The sequence below is a fragment of the Anser brachyrhynchus genome, assembly GCF_964034855.1.
Source record: "Anser brachyrhynchus genome assembly, chromosome: W".
NCBI lineage: Eukaryota > Metazoa > Chordata > Aves > Anseriformes > Anatidae > Anser > Anser brachyrhynchus.
Window position 1 is genome coordinate 17,658,435 of NC_137704.1, and position 12,251 is coordinate 17,670,685.

Sequence of the window (12,251 nt, forward strand, 5' to 3'; positions counted from 1 at the left end):
GCCCCTGGTGCCGACAAACACCGGCTGCAGAGGTGATGGGGACATCTCTGGTGGGGTATGTCCCCAACCGCTCATCCCACGCAGGCACCGCCTGGTCCATACCTTGCAGCCTGACCCTGAACATGCTCAGCGTTGGCTGAACATATTTAAATAAATAGATCCATGTAGTCCCAGGCTTTCCAGGCCTGCAGCGAATAACCCGTCATATAGGTGGATGGAAACCTTATCAGGATATGTTATGAGTTTCTGGGCTGGTTTCTGTGGATCATTTCTGGAGCTGCAATATTTGTTTAGCTTTTGGCCCTGCCTTCAGCCACAGTATTTCTGTCGCTGCTGTTGCAGAGGCAGTGTCTTCAGTGCTGCCATAAACCCAGCCCTGCCCGTCACTTCCCACTGCCTCCGAAAATAAATCTCACCCTGAACTTTGGGTGTAATAAAACAGAGCAAAGCTTCCGGCGTCTACTGGCGGCCTAACAACCTGTTTGTTCAGCTCAGGCCTTCTGCCACCATTTGCTTAAGATAAGCAGGGGTGGAGATGTTTCTTGAGGGCACAAAGGCTTTTGAGATAAAGCTCTTATGGACCAGTACTGCAGTATGGCCAAATCATTTATTTTACTTCTCCCATCACCCCAGCCTTGGTTGTTTCCATCTGTCCCACTGCTTTTTCTCAATCTGCTTGTTCTGGGTTTCAGTTTCCCTTTTGGGTCACCTTTGCCTACTTGACTGTCTCAGGGCTGCGAGCATCTTGTTCGGTGGCTGTAGCAGAGGCTGATGGCATGGGTAGCGGTGAAGAAGGGCATTTTACAGAGTGAGGTTTGGCATCCAAGGGTCAGGCTGCATTAGGCGGACATCAGCAACATGAGATGAAATGATGAACACCAGACTTTCATATGCCCATAGATTTTTACTGAGTCTTTGTGGAATGCCCTTAAACTTGGCCTTCTGATTTCATAGAATCATAGAATATCCTGAGTTGGAAGGGACCCTTAAGGATCATCAAGTCCAACTCTTGATACCGCACAGGTCTACCCAAAAGTTCAGACCATGTGACTAAGTGCACAGTCCAATCTCTTCTTAAATTCAGACAGGCTTGGTGCAGTGACTACTTCCCTGGGGAGCCTGTTCCAGTGTGCAACCACCCTCTCTGTGAAGAACCCCCTCCTGATGTCGAGCCTAAATTTCCCCTGCCTCAGCTTAACCCCGTTCCAGCGGGTCCTGTCACTGGTGTTAATGGAGAAAAGGTCTCCTGCCTCTCCACACCCCCTTACGAGGAAGTTGTAGACTGTGATGAGGTCTCCCCTCAGCCTCCTCTTCTCCAGGCTGAACAGGCCCAGTGACCTCAGCCGTTCCTCGTACGTCTTCCCCTCCAGGCCTTTCACCATCTTTGTAGCCCTCCTCTGGACACTCTCCAACAGTTTCATGTCCTTTTTATACTGTGGTGCCCAGAACTGCACACAGTACTCGAGGTGAGGCCGCACCAGTGCAGAGTAGAGCGGGACAATCACCTCCCTTGACCTACTAGCGATGCCGTGCTTGATGCATCCCAGGACACGGTTGGCCCTCCTGGCCGCCAGGGCACACTGCTTTATGGTAGCATTTATGGTAGCATTTATGGTAGGATTTACCGTCACCTGTAAAAAGAGACAAAGCTGGTGCTCCAACTTCCTCAGTTGGTGCTGCTGCAGAGGAGGCACTAGAAAAACAGCACAAAAGCTCCGGCAAGGAGCAGGGTCGCTCTAAAACTCCCCATTTCCCTGCATTTCACTGGCCATGCCCCTCTTCCTCGTGTCCCTCCCAGCACCCAGCAGGCTAGGTGAGAGACAGAGGCTCTGGGGTTGCTGCAGAGTGCCAACGAGACATTGAAAGGTTTTTGTTTTTTCATTCATTAAAGTTTCATGTCAATGGGCCTGGGGCAGCACAGAGGGGGCTGCCGCCTTTCTGAATTCCCATGGGTGGGTGGACAGGGCTGAGGATCCGACAGAGGTGCTCAGCAAGGCTTCAGCCACACCGTGACCTTGCTGAGCATCCCTGCCGCAGCAGAGCTCCTCTCCGGCTCCATCTGCCCTGCGAGCTGCTTCTTGGGGCAGCTTCCTGGGAGCAGTGACAAACCTGCCCCGCTCTGCTGCCTGCTTGCAGCAGTCAAGGTAAAGGACAGCTTTCCCTTGGCACCTGCTAGCTGGCCAGGTGACAGTCACCTAAGCTTGCCAGACACCACCACCTCTTCTCCAAGAGCTACTTTCCCAAAAACATCTGAAAAGATGTCAGCACATCAGAGCTGATCTCTAGGGGACTGGCCAGAGAGCGGGCTGGTCCTTCTCTCACAGAGCTGCTGGCCTTTCTTGTAGCAGCGTGCATGTCTGTAATTTAAATTTGACATACACATACATTAGAAGTCCCATGGGCTTCTCAGGTTCTGCTCCAAGTTTACCACCATGTAAACCACAGAGCGTTTTGCTCCAAGATTGAAAATGACCTCTATTAGCGGTACTTCTGAAGACCATGGACTACTTGTTCTTTGCTTTTCCCACACCTCTCGCTTCCAGAACCAGCAGCGCTGAAATGTTGTTTGTTATGTTCTCAAGCCACCTGTGAATAAATATCAGAATAAAACTGCTGTGGGAGAGAGACCAAATGTGATTTTACTGCCCACGAACAAGTCACAAACCCGCGTGTGAAATCCGTGGGCACCTCGGCTCACTGCTGTCTGCTGGCTCGGGCAGGAGCGAAGAGCATCCCTCTGGTGTACTTGGAGACCCATTGCAGGGCACAAGGTGGTCCTCTGCCCGGCAAAGCATATCCCTTTGGTTCTGCTTGGGGATTTCAGCTTCATAGAGAGCCAGCCTGCTGAAAAATGGAAGAGCTGTGTTTCAGATCCCCGTTGTCCTCAGTGAATTAACTCTGCTAAAGGCACTTCCAGCGCCGCGCTGCGTGACCTGCAGTGGGGAGCAGCCTCCAGACAAATCAAAGAGCCATGTCATAAATACATTTACTGTGCCCTTGGGACTCTGGCCTGCACCCACCCACCCAGCGCCCTCGACTTGTCCAGGCACTTCGCCCTTCTTGGGAGTTGCTGATATTTCCTTTTACATCAGCTTGCTGCACAAAAAAGTCGACTTTTCTCCCTTCCAAATTTAGCTTTGCTTAGGCACCAAAATAGACAAGAGTAGGAACTAGTGACAGTTTTTTTCCAAAACATTGTCTGATGGCTAGGACTAAGGAAGGGAACCACTCGGCCGGAGAAGGGAGATGCTTGCTTCTCCTAGCAGGGACGCTGAGTTCTGCTCAGGCACGGGCAGCGGCCAGGCGTGCTCCTTGGGTTGGGAGCTGTGTTCCCATGCTGTTAACCCATCTCTCACAGCTGGGTTGTCTGTTCTGGAGGACAGAGGGCTGAGGAGGAGCAGCGGTGTGCTGCGAGGACGCCACGCAGCAGTGCACGGCTCTGCCTATGGGCATGGGCAGGACTAGAGCTCCCGACACTTAATGAAGGCTTCGCTCATGGGAAATCAGTACTTTAGGTGCTTGTGCTCTGCAGAGATGGTTTCGTTTTTCAGGGTAATTGTATTTGCACATGTTTTTGCAATGCAGCTTAAATTCTTCAAAATACCCCAAGCTTTAGCCTGCTGTGGTAGTACAACATTTGGAAATGGTCTCACTGAGTATTGTGCTAATTTTAGCCTTGTTTCCTAACCTAGTACAGCTGATGCGATTGGGCTGTGTGTCTGCTCCCTCCCTTCCTTTTCCCATTAGCTTTGGTACCCATTGGCCAATTGCAAGCGAATTTTCAGAGGACCAGATCTCAGAGAGATTAAGCTCCTCCTGTGCAATTGGTGAACAAGAAGCGATCAAATAGGTGAGAAGGCCTCAGACTGCAGCCCCAGTAATGAAAAAGCCTCAGTATAATTTCAAACTGCTTGACCTCAAAGATCTCCAGGCTCGTTTCAGTGGTGTCCAGGCTCTTTGTGGCAGTGCCCAGGGCCAGGCCCAGAGGCCTGTAGCAGAGCCCTGGCGGCTCCCCCTGCCTTCCAGGCCACACTTCTGTGCTGGGCGGGTGCCGCAGCCCTGGCCCAGGCTGCCCAGAGGGGCTGGGGGCTCCTCAGGGAGGTCTCTGTGGTTCTGTGGTGCCATCCAGAATTAACCATAAGGTGTTTGGCTGCAGGAAAAGCCCAGTCAAACCCAGTTAACCAAATGATAATCCCACTGCAGCCCGGGCAGAGCAGGCCTCCAGCTTTTGCTGTCCCCAGCCTACCTCTCCTTAGTCAAGGCTGGGCTGTGGCAAGGTGCAGGGAGTGTGAGGAGAGCTCTTTATGGTGCGGGGTGATTCTCTCTGGAAGAGTAGAAGTGAAAAAGAAAGTTAGGAGGGAAACCACCTTCCCAAAAAACACACTTCAACCCTGCTGGCAAAGCAAGGCTGAAATGGGGGCAGGCTAGCCAGCAGCAAGACTTACCCAGGGGCTTGGTGACTTCTGCATTGCTTCAAATCTCAAAGGGTGAAGGTCTCCGAAGTGCTGTGGGTTTGCTGCAGCACCTGCGGGGTGCCTTTCTCCAGGCTGGATGGTCAGGATAAGCCCTGCTAGTCTCAGACTCTGGGATGCCTGCTCTGCTCTTTGCCATCTACAGCAACCTTTCTCCTCTGTTACATCTTCCACCAGAGGATCTCAAAATATCTGTAACCGCTACCAAAATTAACTAATTTTTAAGGCTGTCTGTGCATGGAGAGGGATTTTTTTTGCAGGCAGTATTGTCATGCCAATGTGACAAAGCTGCTGCTCGACGAGAACCCATCCCGCCCAGCCCTTGCCCTTATCTTACTGCTCCCCGTGGCCCCTCGCGCAGGCTGATTCACCACCTGCAGCTCCTGCGCGAACAGTGAGATAGATCGCTGTGGAAATAAAAGGACTAACTTTTACAAGGCTTTTATTGCCAGCCTGGGGAGTACGATGCTACATAAATAATAATCATTAAGGTTATGACAACTTCATAGTCCCTGGGAAATAAATAACACTTTGCACTTGCATAGTGCCTTTTGTCCAGGAGCCTCGAATCCCTTTGCTGACATTAATGAAGCCTCATGATGCCCATAGCAGGATGGTAAATACAGCACCCCTCTAAGCAGACAAACATCCCAAGTCGGAGCCAGGTAACCTTGCACCTTCAGTGGAGAGAGGAAGAGTAGAAGTGGAGAAGAAAGTTTTGATTGGGTTTGAGGTATTGTCCTGGTTTGTGTTTTGTAAGGATGTATAGATGGGAACATTTTCTTCAATCAGCCTCACACACTGGGCACACAGCTCTGTCTCACTCTGAGCACCTACATATTGATGCCTCCTGTATCTTGGAATTGATGGTTGCTTTTCCCTCTGTTACAGGGTTACCATCCATTGCCTCATGAAGCTGAAATCGCACACACCAAAAAGCTGTTCAGAAGGAGGAAAAATGACCGGAGGTAGGTGAAACCTCTCTTTAATGGTTTTTTTTTTTTTTTTTTTAGCCTTCTCTTCTTCATTGCACATCTTCCCCCACTGTCTCATGGAGTGTCTTTGAACAATATTGCTGTTTAGCAGCTGTCACCATTGAATTAATGCAAAAACTGTTATTGGAGCGCTAATGTCCTGAAAATGCTGTCTGTCCATCCCTCCAGTTTGTCTTTGAAATTTGGGGTATGTCTTGTGTTGCTCCAGACCTCCTCTTCCTCTTAAATATTCCAGCATAGCCAGATCCCTCCACTTTCATTAGAAGAGGCAGCTGGCAAGACATTATCTGTAAAGGCTTTGAGTCCCTGCGACTTGCTTCCTCTCTTTCCATAGAAAAGCAAAATTTGCTGACTTTCAGGGTTTGCTGCAAAATGGGTTGAGAGGGGTTTGCAGCAAGCCTCAGATGCCGTTCTGCGTGAACAAGGGGATGTGCTAAATAGGCAGGCAGCTGAGTTCCTGTGGCATTGGTGGTTTCATTCCATTTAGTTAATTTAATTGGGTAAATTGTATATTTAATTGTGTAAATTGCATATTTAATTATATGAGGGCATCTAGAGTCCTTGATAGGAATCGTGACTATGGTTAAATGTGAAAATAAGCTGTGAATAAAGGAATCAGTTACACATGCAGCTTTTTTCTTCTGCTGTGGCAGAGACAACAAAGCCAGGGCAGTAAAGCATTTCTAAAACCAGGAGTTTGCAGGATTGGTGTTATTGAACAGGAGGAGGAGAGGCCAGTGGTTTCTCAGAGCCTCAGTTGCAATGCCTCGTTGTGGCCTCATTTTGGGGGGGAAGTCTTGCAGAGACTGCAATGGCAGGCAGGATGTGTCCCCAAATCTCTAAGCAGATGACTCGAGCCACTGCTCCTCAACTTGCTAACAGCCTGCAAGGAGCCATGGTGCAGTTACCTCTGTGCTTGGGTTGTTTTCCCTCAATTTTACAGAGCAACTGATAAAAGCTTGCTCGGACAGCCCAGAAATTGTCTGTGGGCAGCGAGCAAGTCTTACAAAGGGTCCTCCAATGCATCCTCTGGGGCTCCAGCAAAACTCTGTTTTCCAATTTAACGTGTCATTTCTGCAATTCGGATGGTTATGGCGTAGCATTTCATCATCAGCTTCTGTCTGGTTTTGCTTGCTCTCATGTCGCCATCAAGGGCTTTACAGTTTCTTCGGTTTAAGTACAGCAGTCTTGCAGGGATAAATAGGACCGAGTGACAGAGGTGAGGGGAGTTTGAGTAATCCCTTACAGTACTGGTGTGCTGCTGCTGTGAGCTGGCAGTTGCAAGCCAGGAGGAAAACCAGACCAGTCTGCAGCTAGCAGTCACTGGGGCTCCCTCCTTTTTTCACCATACACAATTTAAAAGACAGTTTTGTGATTTAAGGGAAAAAAAGAAAAAAGAAAAGAAAAGAAAAGAAAAGAAAAGAAAAGAAAAGAAAAGAAAAGAAAAGAAAAGAAAAGAAAAGAAAAGAAAAGAAAAGAAAAGAAAAGAAAAGAAAAGAAAAGAAAAGAAAAGAAAAGAAAAGAAAAGAAAAGAAAAGAAAAGAAAAGAAAAGAAAAGAAAAGAAAAGAAAAGAAAAGAAAAGAAAAGAAAAGAAAAGAAAGAAAGAGAAAGAAAAAGAAAAGAAAAGAAAGAAAGAAAGAAAGAGAAAGAAAAAGAAAGAAAGAAAGAAAGAAAGAAAGAAAGAAAGAAAGAAAGAAAGAAAGAAAGAAAAAGAAAGAAAGAAAGAAAGAAAGAAAGAAAAAGAAAGAAAGAAAGAAAGAAAGAAAGAAAAAGAAAGAAAGAAAGAAAGAAAGAAAGAAAGAAAGAAAGAAAGAAAGAAAGAAAGAGAAAGAAAGAAAGAAAGAAAGAAAGAAAGAAAGAAAGAAAGAAAGAAAGAAAGAAAGAAAGAAAGAAAGAAAGAAAGAAAGAAAGAAAGAAAGAAAGAAAGAAAGAAAGAAAGAAAGAAAGAAAGAAAGAAAGGAGTCTTGTTTGTGCTTGGTTGCAGCCTTGTGATCACAGAAAGGGGATTAAAGCCACGCTGAAGTCTGCTGGTGTTGCAAGAGGGATCTGGGTGGGCTTCATCCCTGTGCTGTGCTGGAGCCCTGAGCACCCCAGAAATGGCAGCAGAGGCTGGGGCTTGCTGCTCCCAGCCTGAGTCACCAGCTCAAACCTTTTGTCAGCAGAGTTTCTGATAAAACAAGGATTTAAAATTATAGGTGATTTTTCCCATTAGAAATTAAAAAAAAAAAAAAAAAAAAAGCTTTTCTAACTCAGTCTTAGGAAGAGCTGCATTTATGCCCTTGGCTGTGCACATGCGAACACAGCTCTCTCTTTGCATGTTTCACATTACACGAGTACTCTTTCCATGGGATGCAAGCTTCATTTGTTGCATAAGATAGAAAGAGTGGATTAAAGGTGTTAAAACAGGCTTTGACTTACACAGTTAAGGAGCACTGACTCTGATCTGTTTGACACATTTTCAGTAACAGCGATAAGTCAGCCACATCTGGTGCGGGGCTTGATTGCGTGAGGTCTTGTAAAAGCGTGCGGGGGGGGGGCAAAGAGCTTGTAAGCAGGGAAGCAGACCAGGAATTGCTCTCCCCACCTTACATGGCAGAAATCCCACACCCCATGTTTTCTCCATCAGTTTGGACTCACGAGGTGTGTCACCTTCTGTGTTGGATGGGAGCGACGGAGGGAACCGCTGCTTAATGGGATCGTTGAAGGAGCACAGTGGGGACACGTTTTTTGTAGATGCCCCTGTGAGCAAGTGCTGAGTACCAATGAGGTTTTACTGTCCCAGATGCTAACCCACTGTTTGCTACCACAAGACCCACCTTACGCAGACAACACTAAAGGCAATTATGGTTTGGCGTCCCATAGGAGTGGGATACAGAGCACAGCAGACCCATTTCTCGAGTCCTCTAGTCCTCTCCTCCATCCCATCTCAACCTGCTGCTTCTCTGCTAGTGACTTGTTTCCCTGGGAAGGTGGGCTCTGAGTTGTGCCCACTGGTTTTCAAAAAGCTCCCAAAACCACCACTTCTTAAGTACCTACTGTGGTGGTTTTACTCAGGTGGGCAGCCGAGTTCCACCACGGCTGCTCTCTCACTCCCCCCTCCTCAAAGAGGAAGGGGGAGAAAATACAACACAAAGAGCTCGAGGTTTCAGATCAGAATGATTTAATTAAAGGGAAAGGGAATGGAAAAAAAAAACAACAAAAAACAACCAAGGCTGCGCGGAAGCACAGAGAGAAAGGGAAAAAAAAAAGTTATTCTCTACTTCCCATCAACAAGAGATGTTCGGCCACGTCCTGGGAAGCAGGGCCTCAAAACGCGTAACGGTTGTTCAGGAAGACAGCCCCCTCCCCCACGGGAGCCCCCCTTTTATTGCTGAGTGTGACATCAGGTGTTATGGAATATTCCTTTGGTTGGTTTAGGTCAGCTGCCCTGGCGATGTCCCCTCCCCATCACTTGCCCACCCCCAGCCTGCTGGCTCTTGGGGGCTTGGAGGGAGTCCTGATGCTGTGCCAGCACCATGCAACAATAGACACAACACTGGAGTGATACCAGTGCTGTTCCAGCTACAGAGCACAGCACTGTGTGGGCTGCTGCAGGGAAAGGTGACTCCATCCCAGACAGACCCAGCACACCTACCAAAGCATTGCAAGTCAACTTGCTGCTGCACAGGGTTTTTCCGGTCTCTGTGGCCTCCTAGGACGATGTGTTTGGGGATGGAGGTCCAGTTGGCCAAACGCCATGGCCCTGAGGCTCATTCACAGAAGTTTGTGTTACGCCGCTTGGGCCAGTGTTAAAGGAGTGGTACAAAACCTTGCCTGGTCTGGTTAGGATACACAAGGAATACATGGGTTTGTGGGGGGTTCTCTCAAAGCAGGGTTAAGACAGGTGAGTTTGTACCTGCTTCTTGGTCTCCTGATTAATGGGGTGCTGCAATTGTTCTGTGTCACCTAAGGACCAGGAAAAGATTGCTGGGGAACTCTTAAAAAGTTTGCACCGTTGTAATCACACTGGTTCAATCCCATCTTGTTCGATTCAAAGGTCAGATCAGGTTGATTTCCTTAGTGGAAGGAAATCCTCATGTGTGCATAGATGCTGGCAGGTATCTCACAGGGCTTTTGGTAGCCAGTCTAGAGGAAAGGACAGGAGAGAATTACAGAGGGGAACACAACCCCATGGCTTGGAGAGGATGGAGTAAAAGCCTCAGAGTTAATCAGTCTCCTATTTCCAAAAGGCATCCAAGTTCCTATTTTCAAAATAAGTGTGGATCCTTTGTGCTTCCTCCGTACGCAGCATGGGAGTGTCTCAGGTCTTTGGGATGACCAGAGCAATGAGGGGCTGTTCTGCAGGGACCTGCCTTGGAGTCCTTGGAGGACTGTCACCCGCAGCAGTGGCTTCTCCTCTCAGATGGAGGAGAATTTCTGCCATCCTTCAGAGAGCCCTTGCGTGGGGGTAAGGAGCTGGAACAGAGGCTCAGCCCCTTTTGGCTGATACATGAAGCAAAGGGGTGGGAGCTTTCCCCATCTCTCCTCAGCATGCCCCAAATACCGATTGCTTTGATAACAGGATTACAGAAATGTCCCCAAGTTTTCTCTTGCACTGTCCCAGTTTGCTTCCTACCGTTAACTTGGCTTTCCACTTAAATGATCAGGAAAAAGCAGTCTGGCTTTTTTTTTCTTTTCTTTTTTGTTTTGTTTTGTTTTGTTTTAATGAGATTCAGAGCTGGGGGAGGCAGAAATATCCTCCTTCCCTGGAGAGCCGCGGGTGGCTGTCAGGGACAGTTTCCTCTTCCTGAAGCACAAGGGTTGTGTAAGCACTGCTGACCCCTCCTGCTTGTGCCCACACCGAAAACAGGGTCATCTGGGGTGACTGCAGCAGGGCGGATGCCCCTGCCCTGCCTCTCCACTCACAGTCCAAAGCCCCATTACACCAATCTGGGTCTCCTCCGTGGCCACCGCTTCGCTAACGGACATCCCAAGGGCTTGTCCACGTGGCCCCGGCCGGGGTCTTGTGCTGGGGCGAGTGTGGTCCTACATGGGGGACAGCCCAAAGGATGGTCACTGCAGGCTCGGGGCCAGGCAGGGAGCATCCCAGATCCACTGGCGGCTCTGCAGAGGAGCATAAGCAAGCTGATATATTTCTTTTCCCATTATATTTGATTTTACAGACCTTCAGGGACTCTCAACCACCTACAGTGATTAGTTCAACTGATTAAGCTTCTTTTCCTCTTGTGGCAAACTCCCTTTGTGAAGGGTTTTCAATAGCCACACTGCCCGGGACATTTGTTCCTGTACAATTTCCTTTCAAAACACCATAAAGGGTACTCCACCACTTTACCCTGCAATAAAATATTACAGGAATCAGCTCTGCCCAATTCAGTCTGCAGGGGCAAAATCTCCCCATTTTCCTGCCCATTTTGCCCCATTTGCAAGGGCAAAATCTCCCCATGTGGGGAGGAGGTACGGTGGGATGAGAGTAGCAGGACTGCACAATGCTGGAGCAAGGTGGAGCCTTCAGCAGGGGGGATCTGAGGTAAGGAGAGGTAAAGCAGAAGTTTTCTGCTTGGTTTTTTTTTGTTGTTGTTTGTTCATACGAGGATCAGGGTCACCTGGGGAAGCGAACAACAGACTTAAAGCTCAGAGAAGGAAAGAAATGCTTCCTCGCATATCTCTGGTTGTGCAGCCTTGCCAGGCAGACTGGAGAGGATGTGGATGCTCTCGAGGTACCCAGGGTACGTGGCGCAGGGGGAGAAGGGCTGTTCCTGCTGAAAACACACATCGCCATGGAAAGCAAGCAGCTGAAAACTGGCCATCTAATAAAGACTGGAAATCAGAGGAAGATCTGCTTTGATTGCCACCAAGGGGGTAACAGGAGTAAGGAACTGAATGGGGTTGCAATGCACAAGGTCCTCCCATGTTTGTAGTTACCCCAGTACCTTCCTTTCTCACCAGGCTACCAGGTAGATTCATACAAAGAGAGGGTGTCACTGGGACCTGGTTGGCCCATGGGCAAGGCAGTGATGGAGCAGGATGGAGATGCTATCAGGAGGAGCCAAGCAGGAGCCCCTTCCTCCTGGCAGAGCAGCACTGGTGAGACACGCTGGCATTGCCTGGCCCCGCTGCCCTTCCTTCCAGGCATCAAGGAGAAGGCTCTGCCAGGGCTCACAGCGCTGGCACCCCTCTCCCAGGAGGAGGGAGCTGAGAACAAAGACCTCACCGGGCTCCCCATTGAAGGAGCGGCCCCTGAATGATCAAAAAGCCAGCTTGTGATGACCCGCGGGCATCCGCCGCGGGTGACTCAGCCATGGGTGGAGCTGCTGGAGCTGCACTGCAGCTTCTCGTCAAGAGGGACCTCTCAGAGCTGAGCTCTGGAGGTGGTTTGGCTCCTGGGGAGCCCCTCGCTGCCCTTGCAGCATGCTCTGGGTTCAGTGAGTGGGACACGCAGGAGGACTGTGGTGGTCCAATGCTATCCCTGTGCAGCAATCCCAGCAGAAGGTCGAATAGCTCCGCAGAAGCCATCTGAAGATCAACTGAGTTTGTATCTAGCATCAGGCCTGGACAGGCTCATCTAAGAGCCGCTTGCCTGGCCCAGTACTGTCCCCAGAGCAGCATGTGTGGAGTTTTTCCATCACCCAAGTGGTCCGTTTAAAACAGCAGCATCAGTGAGTGGAGCAGTTGGTGTTTAGCATTGGTAGGGAAGTTTGCTTTGACTGTCACCTGCGCCTCGGTCTGCGGTGGGGTGGCAGGGGGTTTCCACCCAGCTGCTCTGCTCCTGCCGCTGCGGCCAGC

At 49.3% G+C, this 12,251-nt stretch overlaps 1 protein-coding gene across 9 annotated transcripts in view; it reads left to right on the forward strand.

The window, feature by feature from the left end:
- Positions 1-12,251, forward strand: part of CTIF (cap binding complex dependent translation initiation factor) — a 154,236-nt gene that overhangs the window by 85,727 nt on the left and 56,258 nt on the right. For all 9 annotated transcript variants that reach the window (XM_080572150.1, XM_080572155.1, XM_080572151.1 and 6 more), the window contains one exon: positions 5,364-5,440. In XM_080572150.1, the coding sequence (XP_080428276.1) occupies positions 5,364-5,440 (77 nt within the window). The remainder of the gene's footprint in view (positions 1-5,363; positions 5,441-12,251) is intronic.